Here is a 25,892-nt window from a genome sequence, read left to right on the forward strand (position 1 = left end):
TCAAAAAGCCGAAACCAGCCACGAATAATAGTCGGGTCTTCGCATTTAGCTCTCTTATAGTCATACCTCCGAGATGGACGTGTCTTTAACTCTGGTTGTCGCTTGACGAAGTTATGAGCCCAGCGCTTACCGACGCATGGCGCATCGCGGTTGGCAAGTAGAGAATTCGCGATATCTTCCACATATGATAGGCTCGAGGGAAATCCTCGCGAATCTAGGTCTAAAATGAATTGGACTATTATCTGCTCTTCCTGATCAGATAGTTTCCGTGACTTTGTAGGAGTATTATGTGTTGAAAGAATGCCTCGCTGGCGGCGACGTAAGGCAAAGCGATCAACATGATATATAGCTGCGGCCTTTCGAAGACTTAATTTTGGGTCATTCTGGAGGGCCTGAAGGGCAAGAATAATCTTAGCTTCATTTGAAGACTCTGGCATATTAGGTTGTTGAGAAATATCTGATTGAATAGTGATAGTGTAGGTTGAGGGATTTTTGGAGCACTCGCTTGTCTGGAGCACTCGCTTATCATGCACGTTAATTGTTCCGGTTCAATGCTCATCCCGCGTCTCTAGAGCAGGGTTTACAATAGGTGCGCATGCACGGCATACAGTAGATCATGCGGGGAATCCCAGTCTATACATAAGCATCTGACTCGGCATTTCTGAAGAGCAAGGCCATTTTCCTAAGCAACCTGATTTCTGTTGAAAATTGCCTTGCTCTTTAGCCGGATGAATTTTGGCAGACCTTTGTAATCGCCAGTGGCGTGATACTGTTTTCCCTTTGACAAGCAGGAAACCGGCAGTCAAAATAGTTGCAGCGTATTGACATTCACTGATATCCAGATCATAATAGCTTTACATAGGAAGTCCGATTTAGAGCAGAACTAAAGTTGGCGTACACTAACCAAATCGACATAAATAGTCTGATCCAATGAAGCTTGAATAGACGTAGTATCCCTAGTTGAAGGCTTCCGCGGTTGGCCAAGACATCACATCTAAGACTTAAGCATACTTTCAAACTTACATGATGCGTTTAGCCTGTCCCACCGGAGCAAATTAATGGGGTAGTTTATTCTACTGCTCCCAAGCATGAGATTACCTGTTTAGGAACTCCTGCGGGGGATCTACATCGCGGTGGGGAGATCGTGCCATCTTGTAAGAACATACAGCCAAGACTAGAAAACTGATAAGTACCCCGTAGCCTGCCCTAGATGGCACCAAGTGAGATGGACAATAGATTAGAGCTGATTTGTTCCGACTGAGAATATCACTCTGGGAAATGATCTTGTCCAAGATGCAGCCCGCCACTGTCACCACTGTGGTGCTGGCTCTAGTCACCAACGTCGCTGCACAGGCACAAGGCACAGCAATTGTCAACCTCGCCAAGAACCATGGGCCAGCACAGGCTCTCGGATCAGGTTTCATCTACGGCTGGCCTGATAACGGAACAAGCGTCGACACCTCGATCCCAGATTACTTGGTGACTGGCATCAAGTTCAACGCGAATCGCGGCGGCGGTGCTCAGATCCCATCGTTAGGTTGGGCTCGAGGAGGCTATGAAGGGTACCTCGGCCGCTTCAACTCAACTTTATCCAACTACCGCACCACGCGCAATTACAACGCCGAGTTTATCTTGTTGCCTCACGACCTTTGGGGTGCAGATGGCGGACAGGGCTCAAGCTCTCCGTTTCCTGGTGATAATGGTAATTGGACAGAGATGGAGCTATTCTGGAATCAGCTCGTATCCGACTTGAAGTCTCATAACATGTTGGAAGGTCTTGTGATAGACGTTTGGAACGAGCCGGATATTGATATCTTCTGGGATCGCTCGTGGCCTCAGTTTCTGGAGTATTACAATCGGGCGACAGAGCTACTTCGGTAAGTCATAAACACTAATGCATATGGCTTTTCAGAGAGCTGACTGGGTCAAATTAGAAAAGCACTTCCAGAAACCCTTCTCAGCGGCCCAGCCATGGCACATTCTCCCATTCTGTCCGATGATAAATGGCATACCTGGTTACAGTCAGTAGCGGGCAACAAGACAGTCCCTGATCATTTCTCTTGGCATCAGATTGGTGCTTGGGAACGTGAGCCCGATACCACAATCCCCGACTTTACTACCTTGCGGGCGCAATACGGTGTTCCTGAGAAGCCAGTTGATGTCAATGAGTATGCAGCAGTCGACGAGCAAAATCCAGCCAACTCAGTCTACTACCTTTCTCAACTAGAGCGCCACGACATCAGAGGTCTGCGCGCGAACTGGGGTAGTGGATCCAATCTGCACAACTGGATGGGCAATTTGGTCTACAGCACGACCGGGGCGTCAGAGGGCACCTACTATCCCAATGGCGAGTGGCAGGTATACAAGTACTATGCCGCCATGGTAGGACAGAGACTCTTGACGAAAGCTTCGTCGGATTTGAAGTTTGATGTCTTTGCCACCAAGGAAGGCCATAAAATCAAGATTCTAGCCGGCACCAGAACCGTTCAAGCAAAGTATAGCATCAAAGTCAGCGGCCTGGAAGCAGTAGGACTCCCCAAGAAGGGCACGGCAAAGGTCCGAACTTATCGATTCGACTGGGCCGGGCCGAATGGAAAGGCTGATGGGCCTCTTGATCTGGGGGAGCAGAAGTATACTTATTCGTCCAATACGGTGAGTAGCCCCTCTTGTTAAGCGCTGCCTTATCTGCGTGCCCCTCTTTCTAGTTTAGTGGTCGAGCTAATTTTGAACCACAGCTGATAATTTCTGTCAACCCGCCTACAAATGCTACAGCCTTCGCTTACGAGTTTTCGATATAAAACCTGGCTACAGACCGTTTTTCGATTGAGACCAGGATGAGATAGAAAGTTTGTTACTTTAGGAGCATACTAAGTATCGAAATATGACAGAAGGAACGGTAGTAGGAAAATGCGGACTGAACCCAACAAATCATCCAGAAATCGAATCTCGTCGCATCCTCTTCCTCCTTGATCTCGAGCCCAGTGAGCTTCGTTTCTTCGAACCTGTACTTCCAAGCAAAGACCAAACTTGAAGGTCAGGAGGCAAGAATGTACCACTATATGTCTCTCGTCTGAAAAATTCCATTATAGATGAAAATAGAAGCGCATCCATGCCGCAGTAAACAGTAATTGCTCTCCCGAAAGCAACCTCGTGCATCAGATCTTCCCGTTCAAACCAAGATAGCCTCATAAATCTAATGATGGAGGACTTTTCTTCATCAGAGGGAATATATGAACATCCAGCATTTGCGACAGAAAGAGTTTCATCAGACATGGTTTCATCCACGTCTTTGCCATCAGCTCGAAGGATTGATAAGATGGCTTCTGGCGCAAGCTTGGTATTGTCGGTCTGAACTCCAACCCAGGCGATGACAGAGTTAGCACGGCAGTAAATCTGCGCGATCAAGGAACCATGATTAGATCGCTCCTCCGAATTGCTCTGATCGATACAAATTGCATCAATCCACATCGGTCTCCCAACCCGAACAACCTCCGGAATAGGAACAAGTTCTCTTTCCGCTGGCGTCTTTTGCATCTTATAAGCAATTTCTTCAACATTTTCCCAGTCCTTTGGCTTCGTGTATGTGATGTAGTCCATTGGCGTTTTACCATGCGAGTCAATTACCTTCATACTGGCTCCATAGTCGAGAAGGATGTTGATGATATCGAAATGACCAAGTTGTGCTGCGTGATGAACTGCTGTCTTGTCGAAACAATCCTGCGCATGGATATGAGCACCTTGTTCCAGTAGCCGTTGAACCTTTGGTCGATGATTGTTTTCCACGGCTGTCATCAACTCTGTCTCCAAGAAGAGTTCATTGCGCTGCTCAACGGGATCATTGACCTTATGAGCCATCTTGAGAGCTTCGTAGATGTTTTTCGGTAGAAACATCAGCTTTCCATTGATGGCGATGGGATAGCGATGCATGGGACCGTATTCATCAGTGTCGCCTGGATCAGCACTATCTGGATTTCCCCATGTTGAAGAGATGAGGTCGAAATCTGGAGTTTCGTTGATATCGACTGTTTCTAGGATGCATTCTAGAAGGGGTTCACCCAATATTGAAGGAGGTGATAATTGGCGAGGTCTTTTGATGAATGAGAGTAAGCGAATTGAGGATGGTGAGGGAAGATTTGTGTATGAGAAGTTGGTAAAGTCAATTGGAGGCGCATCGATTGAAGCCATGATATAGTTGATTGGAACTGTGATGTTTATGTGTGATACTCTGTTTGTTGGTGATAATTATCGTATCTTCATCGTGATTCTTATAATCTGTGTATTGTGAATCCTTCCGCCAAGACATGCATTGTGTGCCTATTTTAGTGCAGGCGGAGGGCGTTCTGCCTAGCTCAGCCCCTGTAAGTGGATGCATTCGCTGTCAGATCCGTCGGACTTGACTCGGCTGCCTCCCCAACCACCTGAATATCTTCACTATCCAACAGACGATCAGTGTGAGATAGTCTTCTGCTCTACAATGTCTAACTGGTCATCAAATTTATTCCAACGTCCCAATACAAGTTGTTCAATCCAGCAGCATCATTCTCCGCCTGAACCCCGCCGGACTCACCAGCCAGTAAGCATCGCAGCGTGATATCCCTGTAAGTCTCACCGGCGAAGAAGGCTAGATCCGATTTGCACTTCTTGACAACAGCTTCTTTGAACTGCTCAGGGGACATCGAGTCTGCTTTCGAGCCCTTGGACCCAGATTCAGCAACCTTTGCAATGGGCCGCCAGTAGCCAATCTCAGCAAGTAATAGTCCAACAGTGTAGATATCGTGGACCCGCTGGAAGCGCTGTTCGTCACCGTTTTGTGTGGATCCTGATTTCAGTCGCTTGCGTATATCAGGATGCAGGTATACGACTTCTGTATCCTCCACTGATGCTGAGATGGATAGTTCGGTAGGTGAATCTGGTCGTGAGATTGCGAAGCCGCCGATGATAGGTTGAGTAAGGTCGAGTGTCTTCGACTTTGCGTCCCCTTCATCTGTGAGAAATGCGATGTGCAGAGAATTGAACCGCTCGTGATGCCATCGAGTTAAGAGAAAAGTGTAGAATCCCATGGCCAGCTTTGAAGCAAGCTGGAGGCGCTGGTTCAGACTTGGAAGAGCATGCTGCACTCGCGAAGCTGATTTACTACCGGCCGCCGATTTTTGGCCACCAGATAGCATATCGTAAAGCGTATATACCTTGGTAGAGGACGTAAAGCTGCGAGGTAAGGTCGACACGAGACCAAAAGATCTGGCGCTTCCAAACTCGACGAATCCAAGAGCAGGATAAGCCTGTATTGCCGAGAAAGTTCCAATCTGCTGTAAAGTCCACGAGATCTGTGCCATGCGAGAGTGAGCCAGTTTATAAGCACCAAAATCTTTTGGAATAGGTATCCACTCAATGAGAACTCGCGAGATCTGACCATCCTGAGATGCGTACTGCGATATTGTGTATTGACATCCTTTAAATACATCTGCTGCGACGAGACCTTCGAATGCAGCCTCTTTGAGTTCCATCTTTTGGAGGATAGCATCGAGATCCACGCTCAAATCCGAGCCGTCTTTGAAGCGCCGTCGTATCGTCATGAGCTTGGCGCTTTGGCTCAGTGTCCCATTGCGATTGTTGGATAAGTTGACGATGTCCTTGATGTTTTCTGGCGAGTCCAGAGCGTAGCCTGCGATTCCGAGCTCGAGAATACTGTCCCGAATATTCTGAGGCAGTATACTGTAGAGAGTATTGTTCCAGTATATCATGGACTCCAGTGAATCATCGAGTGCGGTTTTGTCAGTGTCTTCTTTCCATGGACTCGTGCTGTGTTTGATCCGAGTTGTCCATGGTGTATGCTTCAAAAGTTCATTGGCGAAGCGCTTGAGCCGTTGTCTCGATTTCGCAGTGGCCTCCCCAAGGTCTCCGTCATGATCCGTCACGGCCGGCTCTGCCTGCATGACCACCAATACGCCGTTCCGCTGGAGAATCCCCTCAATTTTCTCAAGAAGTCTCAAGACGCTAGTCGCAGCATCAATAATGGGTTTGCCGAACTGCTTATCCAGCGCCACCTGTAAAGGCGAAGACTGAAGCGGAACATTGAGAACAGAATGCGACGAATTTTTCGTGATCGCAAGATGCTCCAAAGCAGTCCACCATGTCTGGAATCGAAAGAACTCCATCTCCAACTTGCACATCCAATCTGCAACATCATCCCCAAAATCGTCGGCTCTTCGAATAACGCGCCATACTTCGAAGCCCTTCTCAAAAACTGAGATCAAACCACCGAGGCCGATAATAAAGGCTGGTATCTCAAGGCCAGACATTTCGGCGCGGAGGAAGTGGGTTGAAAGGAAGAGATTGCGCAAAGAAGCAGGTTTGATGGTTTGACTGGCGATCTAGACCCTGATAAGCCAATGCAGGCAATCAATAGTGCCGGAACCCCTCATTTTCGGCGCCCAAGCTGAAATTCGTGCAGAGATTCCGTAAGCTCGTGAGAGCGAATATCGTAGTTCATTGGTCTAGACCGAGACATGGCTGAGATATGTCACGACCTGGTTTCAGCCTAGCGAGGAAATCAACCTTACATTCCGAACCCTGCGTGAAATAAGAAGCCATCCCACACTTCAGACGCGGGCAGGATCGCCAAGTTTCATGTATCGTCAAAATGGGCGACTTTCAATCATTTTCGACATATTCCGCTGATTTCTCAGCGACAGAACTGATCAACCGACCCGATAAGACATATGCCGTCAAAGGCCAAGCCGAATTCTTGGCTGTCGCCGTCGCACTCGATGTCCCAATCCTCAGTGCCCAGAACAATGTCATCGCCAGCATGAATATCCTTTCAGCTGGTGCAGGCGCTTCCTTCGCAGTGTTTGCATCAGCTGAAGAACTTAGTCTTGATGCAGATGAGGACTTTATCAATGCGACACCCGGAGTACGCGATTGGATTCAGAAAGCGAAGGATAGCCAGAAGTTTCGACGATATGTGACTAAAAAGATTGTTACCTCTCAAGGAGTCGCGAGTGACTCGCCTCAGCTTGCCGCTGCCATCAATGAGATACGAGTTCTATCAAATGAGACGATTCGACAATGTGACTTTATTGTTTCGATGCTAGCCATTTCGTGGAGCGAGTCGCCCAGTGTTGGACGGTTCTGGCCACAGGTCTTGCTTGAAGCTGCTGATGAAGGGACTTTGATGGAGTATCTCTCTTCTAACAAAGTCGACTTCAAGTCCCAATTGGCAATATCCATGAACATCGGTCGCGCACTCCAGTTTCTCCACGCGCATGGGATCGTTCATGCTGATCTAAAGCCAACGAATGTGCTCGTCTTCACATCCGGCCTGGACGAACACCAGCATGATCTCCTCGACAAAACTGGTCTTTCACCAATCCGGGCCAAACTTTGCGACTTTGGGTATGCGGTGATCCTAGATGATTACAAGTCCGAAAATCTATTCCAGGCGAGAATCGGTAGTCTTCCTTGGATGGCACCTGAGCTCGATGCAGAAGAGCCGATCAGGTTGGAGGATCTTCACAGAACAGATATCTACTCATTGGGACTGCTCACTGCCAGCATTTTCATGAACTCTCACACGCCCTTTGAGTCATTGAGCCCGGGAGAAGTGTTAGAGATCAAGACGAGACCACCAGAACAGGCCGGATCGGGAGTCGCAACACTCATAGAGAACATCAAAGAGAAAACAACTCTCACAGAGCAGCAGGAAGAGTTCGTTTACGCTTTTCTCGAGGGAACTTGCGCACCTTCACCCTCGGACAGGGTGTCATTATCGGCGATACAGAGTTACCTTTTTCTGGGACTCATGCAACAGCTTCATACTGGAAAGGCGACCATCCCGTTGGAGTGGTTCAAGGATCTACGACCTGCAGCAGACGGATATAAGTATGTAGCCCCATCATAGTTTTGATCTGATGCTGACATTCCAGGGGTGCTCTGGCTGCGCTTGAGAAGAAACATTCAGGATTGGTAAGAAGGCTTGATTTTTAATGCCTTTTTGGTCAACCACGTCAACGCACCTATGCTGATTGTCTCTCAGATAAACGAAATAGACCAGGACGAAATGTTGATCCAACTGCGGCAAATTTATGATGAAGTCATATCCATCAAGATCAACAACCCAGAGTTTGAGAGAATGCTCGCAACTTGTTTCGAAGACCACAGCCTCAAGCCAGCTAGTCTGAAGAAGTTTAAGAAGAACTGGAAGCCGGACGGGGATACTCAAGATAGTGAGGGCTTCATTTCTCGGATGGAAGAGATCTTTGATGGAGCTATAGCCAAAGTCCCTGATGTAAGTAAGACGCTCCATGATTGGCGTCACTAACATGTCAGTTTGCATTCGAGCACACTTTGAACGTATCTCTCATCCCCAGAGTGGCCCAAGAAGAAGCCTTTCGAGATTTGAGGGAGAGCGTTGAGTCAGGGGATGTACAAGACTCCGCTGCGCCACTTCACCTGGCTGGGGCATATCTCAATGGACAACTTGTCGAGCCGTCAACAAACAAAGGTCTGGAACATCTCGTGAGAGCAGCAATGATGGAGAACTCAGAAGCCTTGTCGGTCATACTAAACATTTTCGACGCATGCGATACGTCTTTACCATCAGAGAGCGAAGCCGAGTTACTGAGAAAGATTGAGTCTTATGGAACCAAGACATTCGGCCTTGCCCAAGGAACACTTTTTGACCATTTAGTCCCTAAGCATCTCTCAACGAATCAGGTCCTGGGTAAGATCTGGACTCGCAAGTGGCCAGAGAAGTACGAAGCATATCTCGCAACTGAGCGCAGATTTCCTAATATGTTTCTCCTCCATTGCAATAGTCCTTTGTTCCTGAAGGAGAAGCCAAACATGGACACTCCAGTATTCGACTTTGATCGTCTTGCGTGCCTCAAAGATGCAGAAAAGGAAAATATAGACCCAGAAAGGACAGGTGAGTTTAAAGAGGAAGTCACTCGACTTGACTGTCTCAACTGCTGCAATAAGGATGGTTTCACGCTGCTTCAGATCGCAACTGTTAAGAACGATCTTGTCATGGCTCGTGCTCTAGTTGAACTTGGCGCTGATGTCAACGCACACGGCAACACTCACGGCTGGGTACCATTACTTCTAAGCTGCCACTGCGGCCATTTCGACATGGCAAAACTCCTCATCGATAACGGTGCTGACCCCACCATTCGAGAAAGTCTCCACGGAGCTACGATCCTTCACTCCCTAACCCAGTTCTCCAAACGCGAGCACTGCGAGGAGATATTCGACATTGCCTTATCAGCCGGTCTTGACATCAATGTACCTATGAAGAACGGCGCAACTCCACTTCATACTACATTTGCAGCGTGGGATTATTCTCGAGGAGTGGCGACTGAGCTGTTGCTAGAGTATGGAGCAGATGTGACAAGACAGGTCCAAGGATGGGACGGCTTCTTGAACTTCGATACCGCAATCACTCATGCTGCGCAACAGCTTGACGTCGATCTCCTACGAAGAATGTTAGCTGCCTCAGAGGTCTTGGTGGCGATTCTAGGGTTGTCAGCGCAACGTCAACTCAGCGATGCCAAGGCTCAGGCACTCAGTGCTCTTTTCCGAAGAACGCGCTTCTACTGTATGTGCGTCGGAGGTAAAGGGTACAAAGGAAAGTTGGAGACTGTAATTTCCCTCCTAGCTGATGAAGACGCCCGCTCGATGTTGATTGAGCGACGACGAGTGGACAAGAAGCAACCGACAGATCCCTTCTTGACGATGTGCACTTTCAGAGGATCCGGTTTCTTTGTCGATGCATTTCTGAAAGTCTTTCCAGATACTGTCATCGATGATCCTTCGTGGAACCTACCGAGACTGTTTCTTCATGTCGCCATTGAGAGGAGAGACATCGAGGCAGTGCGGGCTTTCGTCAGACAAGGTGCAGGTATCCTCACCAAGGAGAGAGGAGGGAGGAATGCGCTTCACTTTGCAGCGCACTACTTCCCCAAGATCCTGCCAGAGCTTATCAAGACACTTGAAGAGTTCCCTTCAGAGAGACGACAGGGGAAGAGTATGACAGGGATATTGGAGGAGCAGTGTAACTCAGGGCTCACGGTCTTTGCTCAACTTTTAGTCGAGGGTTATGACGATGAACGAAAGCTGGCAGAGACTCTACGTGCTAAGTACTCTCTGAAGCATGACTATAAGATGCATCGAGATGGTAGTTGGGTGACATTCGGGGGCTATCTCGTCTCACTCGCTGTTGCTGATGGCTTGGTACCGGTTGAGCATATCCAATATCTTCTGAAACTTGATCCACTTCCGGAATATGCAACTACACCAACGGGAAAGACCTTATTAGCGACAGCTATCGAAGGCTTTTCAGGATGTAAGTGCCCATATACTTGTAAAGACACCGCTGACTTTCCCAAGCTCGGGATTCGTATGAACTTGCATGTCATCAGATCACAAGAATGCTCCTAGCGAAGTACCCAGATTTTGATGACGTCTTCCGTGTCGCCGATGAAAGAGGTCGGACCTCTTTACATATCGCAGCTTACTGGTCTAACAAGACCGCTCTGCAAATGATCAAGGACCATGCACAACGGCATTTTCCCAACAAGAACATTCCATGGAACACAGTAGCCAGCGGCAACACAGTCTTGGATCACGCCTTACTCGGCATCAAGGAGAAGTCACTTCCAGCGCTTGACACTGAAGTCAACAAAGTCGCCACACGGTCGACTAGGAAAGCTGCGTTGGCGTGCTATGTGTTTTTGCGTGAGAATGGAGCGCTGCATAATTGGGAGTTGGACGGGTCTTTGGTAGCGTGAGTTCAACGAAATATTGATAAAAGCACCTCTGATCGCTATAGGGCACGGTTAATCATGTACACGCCTGACTTTCAGAAGATTGGCCTTTTCTTGAGACTTGCGACACAGAGACTTGGGCTGGGTCCACCAGACGTCGACTTGGACAGTGAGTTATCTATTCAGCATCCAATTCATACCTTTCAAATTCTGACATCAATAGGATGTGTCGAGGTCGGCACTACCACCAGCCTCGATGGAAGACTTATCCGAGTTCCAGTCGTGGACCTGATATGGAAATATGACAATTTTATCCTCCGATTCTATTCCGTTCGGATCTCATCTCTTGCCGTTGAAGGCCTCCGTCAATTCTACGGTTGGCTCGAGAAAAGACTGACAGAGACTGAACCACGTTGTTATGAGAGTTTAGGGTTACCCGCCGGACTTTGTAAGTGCATGTCGATCAATGCCGTTGCTGTACTTACTCAGAGGAACAGGGCCGTTTATGACTCTCACCTATGACCAACCCATACCTTACGCAAAAGACACTATGCGCTGGACCCGAAGCGGCCGCATTTGGACCGAAGAAGAACGCGATAGCCTGAAGGCACAATTTTCTTCACTGTGGGATATTTTCTTTAGGGAGGTTGAGGAGCAGTTCTTGTCTAGGTTTGAGATGGCTTAATTCCGTGGCGGATTTCCAGATGCGGTAATTCTTAGACCCGTTAGTGCCGCCGTCCGTCTATCTCCGGTGCCTTAAGCGCTGAAACCTCAGCACTATCCCTAAAGAGACCTCTTTGGGAATAATACAAATGATACGTCCGATGATAAATTCCGTTTGACGATAGGAATGTTGTAGTATAAGAGAGAAGGACAGTCAGTACAAGCACCATTGAATTGCAATCCAGCACAATAATCGCTATCAACAGACTTTGTTTCCATTACCTGCAAGAACGCGATTGAGCTACTTCACCCTCTTACAAAGAAACGACATCTTCACTATCCACAATGCCTAAAGTTCTTATCATCGGCGCCACTGGCTACCTTGGCAGCAGAATCTGTAACGTTCTCGTCAACAGCGGTCAACACAGAGTCTACGGTATCGCCCGCAATGAAGCCAAAGCCAAGTCTCTGGCCGTTGCCGAAGTCACCCCCATCATCTGCACCGACCCCATCAACAAGCCGGACGCTTATCTCAATGCCATCCGCAACTTCAACATTGACACAGTTGTTGATGTCTCTGGCGCTAATCAGGAGTCCGCAAAGTTCCTCGCTGACGTGAAAGCCGTCGGTCAAGAGCGTTTGAACAAGGCAATGTCTGCAGGCCTCACGCATACCCCGAAACTTGGGTTCATTTACTGTTCGGGAACTTGGGTCCATGGAGCGAGTGATAAGCTAGTCAACGATCTCGATATCGTTGGACCTCATGCCACGACACCACCTGCGCCTCTTGTCGCATGGCGTGTCGTCCATGAGAACGGTGTTCTTGCAGCTTCTGATGTCCTCGATGTGGCTGTTCTACGTCCGGCGCTTATCTACGGTGGCGAGAGTACTATTTGGACAACCTTCATCCTTCCACTCCTCCAGGCTTCCCGAGATGGATCTTTGGACACTGTCCAGGTTCCATTGAGCATTGACTCTCGGCCCGGCCTTGTCCACGTTAACGATGTCGCCACTGGTTTCCAGAAGGCTATAGAGAAGCTTGCACTTATCAACAGCACTTCGGTCTATCCTGTCTTCGACCTTGTGACAAGTCAAGAGAGCATGTCGGAGATCTTCACAGCTCTGGCTTCACGTTGGGAATTTAAGGGACGCTGTGAGTTGGTAGGCCCTGGGGATGATTTGTTCGCGGAAGCAATGGGGACTAGTCTACGAGGCTCGTCTGATCGGGCCAAGCAGTTACTTGGCTGGGCACCAACGAGATTGAATGGCTTTGTCGCTGATATGGATATGTATGCTGATGCATTTGCCTCTCAACATTAGTTCCGAATTCTGGGCTGCGAATAGGATTGAGAGTGTCCTACTAGGAAGGCTACTAACATATAATGAAGACTATAGGCTTTACTGGCTCTAGGAAATATGTATGCAGTATTTACAAGGCTCTTGCTGTCTTTGGGAACTAGTATGTGACCTCAAGCTCCGCCATTACTCTCTCCCTGGTGAATCGCCGTCCATCTCATAGAATGACACCTAGCATATAGAAAACCCTAGCTGCATCAATAAGAACAAGAGTGGCAGCTAATTGAGGAATGGTGATATAGCCTGGAACTCTGGCTCTGTAAGAGTTATAGAGCCTCTAATCTGTCGTGTCTGGCGAGCGTTGTGTGGCGGCTTACACTCATGAATGCCCATGTCGCTGGAATGATGGCTTGGAACGCCATGCGCTTAACCTAACCTTACTAGGCAAATAGAGAAAGGTGATTTGCCAACTCATCTCTCGAAGGGTCCCATCACTATGTACACAGGTGAAAGGTCCAATTCATTCAGTTCACGGCCTGGTAAGTGACGTATCCTTGTCACATACAGTGTGCCCACTTCCTCAATCGGGGAGCATCGATCACTGGATACAGAGAGTGATCCGCCATGAAGAATCTGAGCAATCCCCAGGCACTCTATATGTAATGTAATCAAGTATATTGTATAGTTGAAACCCCATCTTTATAAAGCAGAAACTTTCAATGGACCCTCCAATCTTAACATATCCCTTCTAATTTCAATCACCCTGTAATTAATTGTCTTGCAATATTTAGGTACAGCCACGTGATTGAGCACGTGATACAACAGCATTAGAGAAGGGACAGAACCAACACACAAATGCACCCTGGTCGGGTCCAGAGAGAGTAAGAAATAATGATCTATTAATAGATTCTGTGGAATCTACTTCTATAACCCCGCATGTTAATTAAAAGCGATATTTACTGATTCACCTTTCATATCATCCTACAAATACACAGCTAAGATCTTCACAATGAACGACCTGCGTCAAATGCACAGAATAAAATGCCTTGAATTCTTCAAATACCGCTATGGACAGCGTATTCAGTATTACGGTCTGACTGCATATGATATGCCTACCGGATCTAGCTGTTCCATTGACCCTCTTTTGCCATATCTACTGAACGACAAGCCGTTCTACCAAGGAAGACTCTATGTCTCCAATACCGCGGTACCTTTTAAAATAGCAAATGCAATATGGGAAGTTATGGCTATGAACCCCGGTGACTATACTGTTCTCATTGATATGGTATCAAACCCAAGAAACACATTCTGGGCAATGTATCATGATGAGGCGTTTTCGAACACAACACACCCTCGCTGCCACAACGAAATGAGTCTTGCTGAACTAGTAACTGCGCTTATCAGCTGGCCCAAGCGAGATCAAGACATAGCGCATCGCAATATCATGGGTGCATTGCAAACCTACCATCATTACCTTCTGGGACACTTTTATGGTAAGTTATATTTAGAGCTTGGGCACAACTCTCATACGGCGTGATACTAACAGACGAGTTATAGGAGAGTTCTGGCAGTTGAAGCCAGTAAGACAGAACAATTACATGTACCCTCTTGAATTCGGTCTCATGGTCTACATGGAAGAACAATGGAAGATCATCGCATGGATCTTCCTAGACTGCGCACTTCCCGCGGTTCCAAACTTAGATATATTGGGAGATATGAAATCACTGTTGATGGACCGCATATTGGAGGACAAGGTCTTCGGCCGATATGAGAAGAGAGAAACGCCTCGTTCTGTTCACGTCCTTTTCTCGTCTGCCGGCACTGGGAAAACACGACAGATATTCGAACTATTGCAAAAGCAATGGGGATTCTATCTTCTGGCTCCAAATCTGGCCCCTACGCCGAAATTGTCAAAGATCGATGCTCAAAATCATGGAGGCATGGACATTATAGATACGAAACGATATTCGGCATCCAGAGACACTTATACCATGTTTGAGGATCATCCACAAATGATTCCAGAGTGGATTTCTAAAGAGGTCAATGTCTTCCAACCTCTTATCGTCGCACGTGTTGCTCTGCTCTACGAGTTTCTGCGCCGATACCCTTCTCCAACACCAACACAATGGCTCTGGCTACAGATATCCTGCGATACCTACGATCCGTTTGATGCCTTGTATAGACTTTTTAGGTTGTCTGCGGACCAATATCTATGGTACGATGAATATGTCTACGTTTGGGCAGAAATACCGGCCTTCATCGTACCCAAATGCTACAGTTTTCTCAGTCAACATCCCAACCAGTTCTTTAATGGCTCGTTGTATCACTGTTTCGATGAAGCACAACTTACTCTCGATGACCCTCAGGCTTCCTCGATGCTCAGCCACCTCTATGCAACACTTACATTAATGTATATTCAATGTGGAGATCCGTTTCGACGCAGTGGCGATGGCGCCAAAGAACAAATTGACGAGCATATGGAGGGTCAAGAGAGTGATGCAAGATCATTGCAGAGCAGTGACGAGTTGCCATACGTAAACCCTACTCTGGTGATTTCGGGAACATCACTTCGCCTGGAAGTCCTTAAAGAAAAGCTTGCCACCTACTCTTTTGATGCATGGGAGGATGGAGAAACAGTGACAAAATGGGACAGCTATCGCATTGACGATACATTTCAACTGATTGCATCCGACGCAGACTTCTGGGGGCTCTACGAGCAACATGTTACTGATATCCTCAACGAATTGAGAGCTTCTCAAGGTGTAAAGAAAACTGGAGTTTGGTCAAAGTTGCCTCTTTTAAGCCGCAGTGGTCGGCCCTTGCCGTTTGAGCCATCTGGGATTGATCTCGATATGGTTGAGGCATGGCTACGGAGACCATTAGAAGTTCCTACGACACAAGAGCTTTTGGCACTGGTTATGCAAGCCTACAGCCTGACGGAGAGCAGCAACATTTCTATTGATACCTCACAAATACATCTAGAAGAGCTTCTCGATAATCGAGATTCAGAAGCTGTTGTTTCGGTTGTTACTCTGAGCCTAGTCCAACTCTTCAAGACCGATGCAGTACCAGGAGTGGAGAGTTTTGGTCTATCCTTGCTGAAATTACTGGCCGATCATGGAAATATCGCTATGGACCAAATGAATTCGATCATTCAGAACATATATCCGCGAGTGGCGACTCCCAATACATCGCTCAGTGGAATAGCAGCGACTTTACACACAGGTTTGAGAAATCTGTTCATCCGAACTATGATCAAGTCGCACAGTATTGGTCAGCGCGGACGATATAGATGGTCAACGGTCTACATCGAGGAGATGATGCTCCTTTGTCAGCGCTTGACCACCCCAGGATCGACTCTATCAGAGATACGGATGATCATTAAGGAGGCAGAATGCAGAACGACAGCTGCAGCCATCGATGCTCTCAAAGTTCAAATTCGCAAGATGAAGTCCGCTGGGAAGGAAGATTTAGTCCAAGACTTGTTTCGTGCTGGAATCCGAGCAGAGATGATGAGCTCCCCTACTATCTTTCTGAAACCGAACTTTTCACAATTAGTCACCTATGGATTTGCCTTGGTTCAGAGGGACGGAAATACCATAAGATACACGTTTTCTGAGCCGATAGCTGTTCGAGCAGTGATGGAATATCTTCGCACGGAAGGAGGAAACGAGTATCAAGATCTTATGTTGCAGTGGCTTGTCCATACACAAGATGATTATGAAGTTCGAGCAATGTTTGGGAAGGCTACGGAGTGGTTCGTTGCAATGGTAAGACATCCCCAACACACTATGCATATGGGTCAGAAGCTAAAGCATTACTTTGCAGTCGTTCGATCGTTTACTCAGACATAAAAGGTTTGATCAAGTTGGTCAGCCTAGTCTCTTGGAAACGTCTTCCCAACGTGAGAACTTGTGGAAGCACTTATCAAAGGCTGTTGTTCTGGATTCAAAAACCCAAATACTGTTAAGTCTGAACTCTGTGATCAGAATTAGTGACTTTTCCCTGCCTGAATTGCAAACAACCTTCAAACATGAGACTCCAGGTACCATATGGAACTGGATGAAGCAACATCGTTCAGGCGATCAAGCTTCTTCGCCCACGTTCATGTTTCCTGATATTAATGCTGGCCCGGATCTGGTCTTCCTTTTACAGAAACAGTTGACAGATTCCGAAGGGCATAATACACATGAATCGAGGCAGATCGCCCATAATAATCGAATCGTGATTATATCCCAGGTAAGTACCCTCTTCATTACTTTAAAGATGGTAACATATTCTCATACCCGATATAACTAGATCAAAACCGGCCGAGGAGCCCGCTTTGAAGATGCGATGGAATCGTTGTTAGAGTGCAACTGGCATAAAAACCTGAACAATAGTACACGGGAAGCTGAGGCCAGTGAGCTCGAACACTGGGGAGACACTCCATTTGTATTACTTCTGGTCTGCACGGGAATCACAGTAAAGCAGGCGAGGGTACAAAGCTGGATTAGGATGAATCACAATCGTATCAAGGAAAATCACTTTGTCTGCGTTTTGGATGAAACTGTTGCCAGCAGCATCTGGGGCAGTGACTTTGCAGCGCTGGCCGATGCTATAAGAAGACAAGACTCACAGAAGGGCAAGGGTTGGGAAAAGCAGATCAGGAAACGCGTCTAGCAGGTTCATGTTCTTGCTATTATCCGCGTCGTACCATTCCTCCGTGTTATTCAAGGCTGTCTCTGGAACTGGTACTGATATCTGACTTTTTTTCTTGTGATAAACTCTGTGCCATAGTTTCGTCCTGGTGCTCGGGTAAAGAAACTCTCGGGTTGATTCCTGTTTCAATGCATCTAGGTTCCAGTTTTTAGGTCACGATTCGTGTTCAGGTCACTACTTCTTAAACTAAATGTTAATAATAGTAAATCTTGTTGCTTAACCAAAGATGGCTCCGGAATATCTGAGAAACCACAGCCGTCGAGGTACCATTAGGCGGTATTATTGTTCTTCATACCCCAATAAGCACTCGGTTGTCAGTCTACAGCCATACTCTGCCGGGATGATCAATATATTCATCGAAGCGCTAGGTTGACAGGTACCCCAAGTAATTCACACTGAGAGCACAACACAGTGTCGTCGAGTTTGCTCTGTAAAAAACATAGGTGTTAGGTAATTGAACATTATGACACCTAAAACTACAGCAGTAGAGTGCCAGACGTCTCATCAAGGTTAAACCCACCGCTCTTACTCCGTACTAACATTAGGCGTTGGGTTGGCTGCATGCTAAAGCCGCAAGGACTTAGCTTTTCGGGATAGTGAACGGGTAGCGGGCCGCCTGTGTCTGTGGCTGGCTGATGACCGCTCACTCTCCAATCGGATGCGTTCTGTTTTCATGCAATCTAGTAGGCCCTTCGCTTGATCTAGTTAGATAGATCCACCAAGTATGAGGCAAAGCAACCATAAAAACTATGACCATTTGCTACTTTTGAGTTCGGGCATTCATCCGTAGCTTTAATTACCTTGGTGATAAGTCCGGAGAGGTTGCAGGTCGGCTCCGGCAAGACAGCCTGTTATCATGTCACATACCAGTCATGCAACAGATATGAAGCCTCGAGCCTCTAGCTTGATTCCCAGCTTTCATTTATCCAGCAAATACTTTGACTTGTAGGGAACTAAGTTCAATGTGGTAATTATAAGGGCAGGATAAATTGATATGATCCAAATCATCCACCACGCAGAGGTCAGATGAACTCGACTTTTGCTTCTCAGCTAGCCACATTCTTCCTTTCGGGGTCATCGAGCTTTGATCTTCGGCATGGCTTTGAGAAGTTGCGAGCTGTATAACTTTGATTGAGTCTAGACTTAATATCCCTCCTGGCTTATGTGGCCTATGTCTCAGAGGCCATCCGGATCACGTTTCGTATCTGATTTGGCAAGTGGCGGAGTCAATTTACCAGGCGGACCGATATGTATTGGTGCAGATCGCTGAGAGTAAATTCCTCACACGAACTTAACAACGTACTCCCTTTCTCGAACTAGCGCTCTGAACGGTACACTTTGCAATCTCACAGGCCCAAAGTGCCTCTCGGACCATTTTGATGACATTTGATGGCTTAGACCCACTAATGCGAGACATCGTATTGCCAAGTATCTTTACAGCTCTGCGTACAGTACGCACGGTTGATCTTCTCATGTAGAGAGCCTGATCTATTGGGCTAGCTTAATGCACGCTATCACACCTGTCCTATCCAGGCAACAATGGTCTCTAACTGAGTCCGCCAAAGGAGTACGGATGCCATTGAGAACATTATGCCAGCCGTCGACAAACGAGCCGCTACTTGTCATTCGAGGGAGCTAAGCTAAGTACCCCTTGCTGACTTTCTCGACATCAAACGATTTTCAGTATCTGGACTATGCGCCTTACTTGTACTGATGCGAGACTCCTTAAACGCAAGACTTTATCAACTATTAACTGTTACGTAGAAGCAGTTGTGTGAAGGCCACAATAAACATGATACAGTGATATGATCTAGCCTACCTGACCCCGATAGCTCTTGTTTGGAGACTTTTCTCCTACCCCACCCCTTCGTATTCTCGTAGTAAGGCAAAGCTGAGATGTGACAAGATTGAAGTACGCTAATAAATTTCAGCTACGCCACCCTGGCCACGAAGACAGCACCTCATTTCGGTATATACCAGTGAACATATTTTCTAGTGTCTCGGACATGGTCTTGTGTATTATTTGAAGGAATGGCATATCGAGAAAGGCCACGTTTGTTGCAGTCTTTGTCCTAGGTGTCCAGTTATGTTACATATGCTTGCTTCTCTCCTGGACTCCTAAATTCGCAATCGATTCATGCAATTAATTCACATACCGATCAACATCGCTACTTTCGTTGCCTCAATACCCGCCGCCAGTGATCCAGGATGCGCCCTTCAATTTTGCTGCGTACTCAGCCCGACTCCAAGTCTTCAGTAGCTGGCCGAAGGGTGTTACCGTAGCTTCCAAATTGTAAAATCTTCAAGCAAACCTCCCATCTCCTCTAGAGGTTCCCGCTGCAACCCCTACACCAGATCCACCGGTGAAATTGCCGATAATTCCTTTTCCTTCCTCGTCTGGCACAAGTGGCACCAGTAAAGCCAATAAGGCGACTGAAGAGGCCAAATCATGGATAGAGCTAAACTTCAAGAGCTCGTTCATCAAATTCGACTTTGGTGAAAGCAGTTCTGGAATACGCCACGTGGAGGGACCATCAGGCCAAGCCGCAGCCATGATTCCTCGTAAAGTTGGCTACCAATATCTGGTCCCAACGCCAGTATCGCTGCCCGAGTTTCAGCTGCGACTGCTTCTGCATCCTCATCCTGCGGCGGCCTCAGTGAGTTAAGGCTTTGTGGGACTGGCCTGTCGCGATTGGTGCTCTCGGCAAGTATCTCTCCCAGCTCCACGACGCTGACAATCGGCTGTTTGGATGTCGAAGTAGCTACGTGGCTTATACTTCCAGCCAGCACGTTTCCCACGTCTTCTGATCCGACTTGCTCATGCTTTATGTTGTCTGCATTGACTCTGCAGAGACATTCTTTGCCGCAAACCCTAAGCTTCAAATGAAAGTCTTCCTCGTTTTGGGAAGCATTGCCAGACAGCTCGCCGTTCCCATGTTCCGTATAGTCTCCCATGTGTGCATCGTCACCGTCATTACCATCTGGTATGATGATACCATTATCTGTCGAGCAACGATAGTTGGCTGCCGATCACGGGTCTTCGTTTTGGAGATATCAGTCCACAATCTTCGAGCAAATACCTCCGGTATGTTCGGGATCGTATACTTTAAAGCTTTTCGGAGGAACCGAACCAATATCACACTGGTCCGGAAAATTCTCCCCGTGAAAGTAGACAACGGGAGAAACCTTGTTTTTGACGCCGCGACCCCTGTCCTCGGAATCCCTGGCCCAGCCTCGAGAATGCTAATCAACCGCCTTGTCAAAGAGATAGTATGGAGGAGTGTCTCTCGTAGCCTGAGGAAACGACTGCCTTGCTATTCTGTTGTTCTTCGCAGCCATATATGATAGGATACATGGTGACCAGTTCGAGATTCCGTGAGGATTGAGGCCCATAATTAATGGTACCCTGTACTTCAAGATCGAGATTGGCATAGAGATCTAGGGTACAGCATTTAGAGTAAAGATACGAAAAGTTTGTTAGAGAATAAAGAGGAAGTAAGATGCCACTATGTCTTGTTTTAGAAGATGACAAAAGGTTAATTTGGCATATCGCCAAAATGAAACTAAATCTCCGGTACAGGGAATCGAACCGCGGTACTGATCTCTCAGGTTATGAGAGCGCGAAATGTTAGCCACTACACCATACCGGATTTGGTTGCTAAACAGTTGAAATTTGCCGTCTAACATCTTTTCCAGCCGCAACGAGACGACACAAGAATTCACCACAGCACATAGAGCGACTGAGGTTGTCAAGGCGAAGCTTTCTTATTCCTCGTTCTTCCTAAGCTTCAAGATGTTTCGGCAAATATAACGTGGTCACTGGCCATTGTTTATTCTTCATATGTCATTGAACTATAATTGGTCAGAGTTGTTCGAATACATGGTTAAAGGGGATGTCCAATGAACACAGGTTCGGACTCAAGGGTCGATATAAACTGCACTTTATTCAATGGTAATTCGTAATGTTACAGCTGTTCTACTTCATAATCTCATCGAGTTTTCAACAGCTCGTTGAGAAAACATTCCGCCCACAGACAGCTTGAGCAGTTCTTTGACATGTTGCCAGATGAAAACGATATCTTTGGCGGATTGCCAGATAAGACAAAAATTGGGTTCCTACTAGAAACATCCCTTCGTGGTATCCACGCCCTCACAATGGCTTCGCCAGCGATGCTACGTTATTTCCGAGATCACGAAATATCTATCCCGAAGCCCCATCTGGACTACGTCATGGATCATCAGGGCAACAGAAATGTAATTCCACTAGTCATGATCACAACTCGCTTACGCCACCTGAGAGACAGATCAGAAGGGCAACCAGCATCAGAAGTCGAAGAAAGAATAGCACCCATGGTTGAGTCCATCAGATCTAGGCAGAGTGGCAAGCACCAGTTCAAACGCACCCCTTACGCACAAGATCCAAGTCTATCTGTCCTTGCCGCTGCCAGGTCTCTTATCCCCGAGCTCATTGAAGTTTCCGAGATTGGAAACTAGTAGCTATGAAGCTAATGCCATGCGAGGAAGGCTTGCGTTGCCAGGAACGAAATGCGCCTCTTCAAGAGATAGGAAATGGAATTGCATCAAGAGCTTCTTGCGGTATGACTGCTATTGTAATATCAATTACCATCCAAACATGCTTCTATTCCCACATTGGTGTAGTGTCCATCCTCGTTAGACCATTCAACAACTATTCTATGGCAAGGACTCGTCGTCTAGAAACCACACCTAAGAATTGCCGTAACGTTCGACTTTTTGACTTGAGGCCTTTTGAACTCTCACGCATGTGTTTGAAAAGGTTATCGAAGATGCACGTTATTACTTATGTCAAGGCCAAGGATCTCAGAGTGCCTCTCCGGGGTTATCGAAGCAGCGAAGAGTGAACAAGTCGCCCAAAATGGGGGCTGATCAGGTAGAAGGGGAAAAGGATAGTGAGACCGGAGGATTTGTCAACATGAAGCGGGTAGAGAGAGATTACTTCTGTGATAGGCTTGCCATCCAAGGCAACAGATTGAAGCTCCTTCTTGAGAGTTTGAACGAAGAAGCCCGTGCACATTATCTTGTGAAAGAATTTAGCAAGGCAGTTCTTGTAATGGAAAACCACAAGAAGAGGTATAAATGTGACCGCTCCAGCTTTGCCGCTCTCCGAAAGTACTGGTGATAGAGACCAAAACCACACAGCATCGTTTGACAGGATACCGGGAAATCTGGGCGAGGCCAGTTAGGCTCTCTATTCTCTGTGATAAGAAATGTAGGTAAATGTAGCATACATTTAGTCAGCGTGTCGCAAAAAAGGCCTGACGGGCTACCTCTGCTTTGTGAAATATCGCTCAAGTCAAGGCCAGAGAAGTATTCGTCCCAGAGAATGTGCTTTTCTGGATACTGCCACAGGAGCATCCGAGTGACTCTTGGCTGTTCTGTAGATCCCGGGGCGACATTTTATGTTCAAGGCTTTGTTTTTATTCTAGATGTTACTATGTAAACGCCAAATATTTCGTGTATCATCGATTCTCAATACTTCTGGCATGTACCCAGAAGAGTAAAGAGCCTGCTGAGATTTAACGAACACCTCCCATGCCATATTTTAACCCTCTTAACCCTACTCACAGCCCGTCGTGACAGACAAGGCCAGTGTCAACCCTAATATAAGCCCTTGTATGATCTGCACTCCGGAACCTGGAAAAAAGTGGCAAGGACATTCTATGTGCGAATGGACTCTTCCAAGAACGGATATGCACTAATACGGATGAACTCAATCCAAGAGGATGGAAGGCTCTCAATGTTGGACAGTGGGCACGTACTTGCAAGAGCTTTGAATAATAAACATACCTAAAAACATTGCAGCCCGAAGAGTATCCCAGCTACTCTTTACAAATGATCGAAGAATAAGTATAAAATATGAGTCTTAACTTCATACCCATGGGTTCGCGACACTTCCAAATCCCTGGCGCGCGCCACTCTGGGCAGAATTAGGCACAGCACCAGTGCCACGCCAGCCGCCCACAGTAACAATCACGGCAACAATCATTTGCATACCAAACATAAGGACGAGTCTAGTAGCGAATGTTCCAGAAACGGGATCCAAACTCGAGTACGGGGTGAAGGAGTATGTCAAAGTGTAGCCAAGGCGAACAAGCTGGAACGGAAATGCCGCGCATGCCGTGAGAAGCAGGAATCTCGCGGGTATGAAGTTGGGGTGCGATTTCATGGCTGTGACGCGTTTTCCTGTCCACCAAAGCCACCAGCCTACACCGAATATCATGACGAACAGCATCATGCAGGTGCCGATCTGGTTCAGATGTTGTGAGAGGACACCACCTGGGGCTCCGAACTTGGGCGCTCCTCCATATGTAGACAGTGTGATGCCAGCGGTGATGGAGAGGTGGGTGACGGCGAGGAGTATTCGTTCAGTCCATCGTTTTGGGGGTAGTGGAAGTATGACGTTCCTGAAAGCGACGCTCTTGATTAGTTACGTGCTCAGCCCGTTTAATATCATCCAGGCTTACACTTCATAGATCAACCCAATTATAGTCAGCGACAGACAGGCAATGCTTCCGGCGGTAGTCATGATAATGACCGCATTGGGAATCTCGGGATCATTGCGCTTGGCAATCTGGTATCCGTCGGCAACGAACCGAAGTGGGAAGTACGACAGAAAGATTGGCCAGCAGGTCATGCCAGCCTTGCCATGTTTCCACGCGAGCGGTATCGCCGGAATGAAAAGAATGATGTAGAGGACAAGCTCTGCAATGGCAAGATTGGTCTTGTTTGCAGACGGGGGATCCGGAAGTGTGAAGGCCGCCATATCAAGTGACTTGAGAAGAATGAACTGATAAATATGCAGGTCGATTTGAGCCTATATCAAACAAAGAATGAGAAAGATCTAGGAACAGAAAAATATGGGTTATACTTGAGGGATGTCGAAAGGCGCTAAATTTAGACTAGCACCTGAAAGCGTTACCGAAACCGAAACCGAAAGCTTAAATAAATAGGGGGCTGTACTCTGCAATTCGTGTCGCACTTGTTTATGCATTGACAATCTAGACAATGGCTGAGTCAAATCAAGATGAAGGCCGTGCTGGCTCATCGGGGCTGGAGGGTAAGCAGGATGAAACGCAACTCTCACAGCATTACGACGACGATAGATAGTGATATCAGATGTTACGCACAAGCTGAATTGAGACAATGCGGCTATGGAAATGAGACGTCATTCTCGTCGATCAACCGTCTGCCGGTCAGCCGGTCAGCCAATCAGAACGTTCTGGTCTATCCCTTAGGGCAGTTTAACAGCCCGGATGCGACGAGGCGCGAAACGCTGTATCCTATGAATTGTCTTTTCATGCTATTAACAGCTCTCAATATGTTTCGAGGAAAGACAGCATGCGACACCTCGAATATCGGATGTTTGAGTCAGGTTCCTCCTCATCATCCAAAGATAGGCCCTGTCATATGCTCAAACTGCTGCGCCCAAATCACAACATGGACGAGAAGATCGACGACAACCGAATGGTTTCCGAGTTGGCGCAGCACTGATAACGACACTTAACGCAAACATTGATCTTATCGAGCGTAGGCGTTGCCCTTGGGAGTTGCGGGATGTACCATCAAGACGCGTTCTGAGAAATCAAGTATTGTTGGCCTCTGCAGATACGCGGCCGCCTACAAGTGACTCTGATATGGGATGAGTTCGCACCGCGGGCATGGCCGTCCCTGATTTTGCCACTTCGACTCTCAGGTCTCAGCCCGGTGTCATGAACCGAATGCAGGTGGCTCATGAGAGCCCTCGTGCTTGTCTTGTGCTTGGTCAACTCATTCATGTTGATACAAATTGAGCCCCCTGGGCTCTTGTTCTGTTCCGATCCTGGATATTCAACTGAACACTCGAGCCATATCGAAACATATGGCGAAAGGTCTGTAAACACCTTGCAGAATGTTACAGCCATGTCGAGCCGTGCCGAGTCCTCTTTTGCTGTGTGGCTTGATGATGGTGCAGAAGGTTTGTTTCTAGAGCTTCTGTCGAGACGATGTCCATTATGGCATTCTGTGCAGGCAGATCCTCGTTGATGCTGATTGGGTCCACAAGAAGGTCAGCCACGTCTGAGGATGTCTTTGGTATTGGGCTTCACTTGCTTCATCGAGACCTTCGAGAGTGCATTCTTTTTGTCGCCATAATGTGCTACGGTTGTCATGCCATCATCTTGAATGAGGCTGATCAGGGAGTCATGGACAAGTTCAAAAGTCGCTGTCCAGAAAGGCTGCATAAGAGGAACCTGTCTTGTCTTTGTCTTAAACATCGTCATCCTCCGCTGTGTTGTTGTGGCAGTGTCTTGTTCGGGGTCTACCAAGGGGATGCGGCTGCACCGCTGGTATGCGTCTGATAGGGAGGTTCAGGCACTCACCATCGATGTAGGTTCTCAAGGCGTAAGATCAAAATCATCCTTTTGTTTATCTTCGAAATGTTGACATGCCTTT

General features: G+C 47.3%; 10 protein-coding genes and 1 non-coding gene across 11 annotated transcripts; 6 read left to right on the forward strand and 5 right to left on the reverse strand.

The window, feature by feature from the left end:
• Window positions 1-1,293: 1,293 nt before the first annotated feature.
• FOIG_16363 (uncharacterized protein) lies at window positions 1,294-2,798 on the forward strand (the record flags this gene model as incomplete). Its single annotated transcript, XM_031217804.1, has 3 exons — window positions 1,294-1,877; window positions 1,935-2,652; window positions 2,736-2,798. 3 exons carry the CDS (start codon window positions 1,294-1,296, stop codon window positions 2,796-2,798), a joined length of 1,365 nt encoding a protein of 454 aa, XP_031052454.1.
• A 130-nt stretch (window positions 2,799-2,928) lies between these two features.
• On the reverse strand, window positions 2,929-4,185 carry FOIG_16364 (uncharacterized protein; the record flags this gene model as incomplete). The annotated part of the gene is made up of 1 exon (XM_031217805.1): window positions 2,929-4,185. One exon carries the CDS (start codon window positions 4,183-4,185, stop codon window positions 2,929-2,931), a length of 1,257 nt encoding a protein of 418 aa, XP_031052455.1.
• A 293-nt stretch (window positions 4,186-4,478) lies between these two features.
• On the reverse strand, window positions 4,479-6,299 carry FOIG_16365 (uncharacterized protein; the record flags this gene model as incomplete). Its single annotated transcript, XM_031217806.1, has 1 exon — window positions 4,479-6,299. The coding sequence occupies one exon, from the start codon at window positions 6,297-6,299 to the stop codon at window positions 4,479-4,481; it is 1,821 nt and encodes a 606-aa protein (XP_031052456.1).
• Window positions 6,300-6,562: 263 nt separating this feature from the next.
• FOIG_16366 (serine/threonine protein kinase) lies at window positions 6,563-11,448 on the forward strand (the record flags this gene model as incomplete). Its single annotated transcript, XM_031217807.1, has 8 exons — window positions 6,563-7,881; window positions 7,926-7,965; window positions 8,036-8,287; window positions 8,329-10,342; window positions 10,387-10,783; window positions 10,829-10,932; window positions 10,987-11,211; window positions 11,261-11,448. Exons 1-8 carry the CDS (start codon window positions 6,641-6,643, stop codon window positions 11,446-11,448), a joined length of 4,461 nt encoding a protein of 1,486 aa, XP_031052457.1. The 5' UTR covers window positions 6,563-6,640.
• Window positions 11,449-11,771: 323 nt separating this feature from the next.
• On the forward strand, window positions 11,772-12,746 carry FOIG_16367 (uncharacterized protein; the record flags this gene model as incomplete). The annotated part of the gene is made up of 1 exon (XM_031217808.1): window positions 11,772-12,746. The coding sequence occupies one exon, from the start codon at window positions 11,772-11,774 to the stop codon at window positions 12,744-12,746; it is 975 nt and encodes a 324-aa protein (XP_031052458.1).
• A 935-nt stretch (window positions 12,747-13,681) lies between these two features.
• FOIG_16368 (uncharacterized protein) lies at window positions 13,682-17,674 on the forward strand. The gene is made up of 4 exons (XM_031217809.1): window positions 13,682-14,215; window positions 14,280-16,492; window positions 16,551-16,961; window positions 17,022-17,674. Exons 1-4 carry the CDS (start codon window positions 13,732-13,734, stop codon window positions 17,382-17,384), a joined length of 3,471 nt encoding a protein of 1,156 aa, XP_031052459.1. The 5' UTR covers window positions 13,682-13,731; the 3' UTR covers window positions 17,385-17,674.
• Window positions 17,675-19,904: 2,230 nt separating this feature from the next.
• On the reverse strand, window positions 19,905-20,378 carry FOIG_16369 (uncharacterized protein; the record flags this gene model as incomplete). The annotated part of the gene is made up of 1 exon (XM_031217810.1): window positions 19,905-20,378. One exon carries the CDS (start codon window positions 20,376-20,378, stop codon window positions 19,905-19,907), a length of 474 nt encoding a protein of 157 aa, XP_031052460.1.
• A 614-nt stretch (window positions 20,379-20,992) lies between these two features.
• Window positions 20,993-21,073, reverse strand: FOIG_16370. The gene has a single exon. It is a non-coding gene; the product is annotated as a tRNA-Glu (tRNA).
• A 505-nt stretch (window positions 21,074-21,578) lies between these two features.
• FOIG_16371 (uncharacterized protein) lies at window positions 21,579-21,917 on the forward strand (the record flags this gene model as incomplete). Its single annotated transcript, XM_031217811.1, has 1 exon — window positions 21,579-21,917. One exon carries the CDS (start codon window positions 21,579-21,581, stop codon window positions 21,915-21,917), a length of 339 nt encoding a protein of 112 aa, XP_031052461.1.
• A 400-nt stretch (window positions 21,918-22,317) lies between these two features.
• On the forward strand, window positions 22,318-22,581 carry FOIG_16372 (uncharacterized protein; the record flags this gene model as incomplete). Its single annotated transcript, XM_031217812.1, has 1 exon — window positions 22,318-22,581. One exon carries the CDS (start codon window positions 22,318-22,320, stop codon window positions 22,579-22,581), a length of 264 nt encoding a protein of 87 aa, XP_031052462.1.
• Window positions 22,582-23,010: 429 nt separating this feature from the next.
• Window positions 23,011-24,275, reverse strand: FOIG_16373 (uncharacterized protein). Its single transcript, XM_031217813.1, has 2 exons — window positions 23,927-24,275; window positions 23,011-23,866 (listed from the first exon to the last, which is right to left on the reverse strand). Exons 1-2 carry the CDS (start codon window positions 24,223-24,225, stop codon window positions 23,332-23,334), a joined length of 834 nt encoding a protein of 277 aa, XP_031052463.1. The 5' UTR covers window positions 24,226-24,275; the 3' UTR covers window positions 23,011-23,331.
• Between the last annotated feature and the right edge of the window lie 1,617 nt (window positions 24,276-25,892).

Source organism: Fusarium odoratissimum (genome assembly GCF_000260195.1).
Source record: "Fusarium odoratissimum NRRL 54006 unplaced genomic scaffold supercont1.78, whole genome shotgun sequence".
Taxonomy (NCBI): domain Eukaryota; kingdom Fungi; phylum Ascomycota; class Sordariomycetes; order Hypocreales; family Nectriaceae; genus Fusarium; species Fusarium odoratissimum.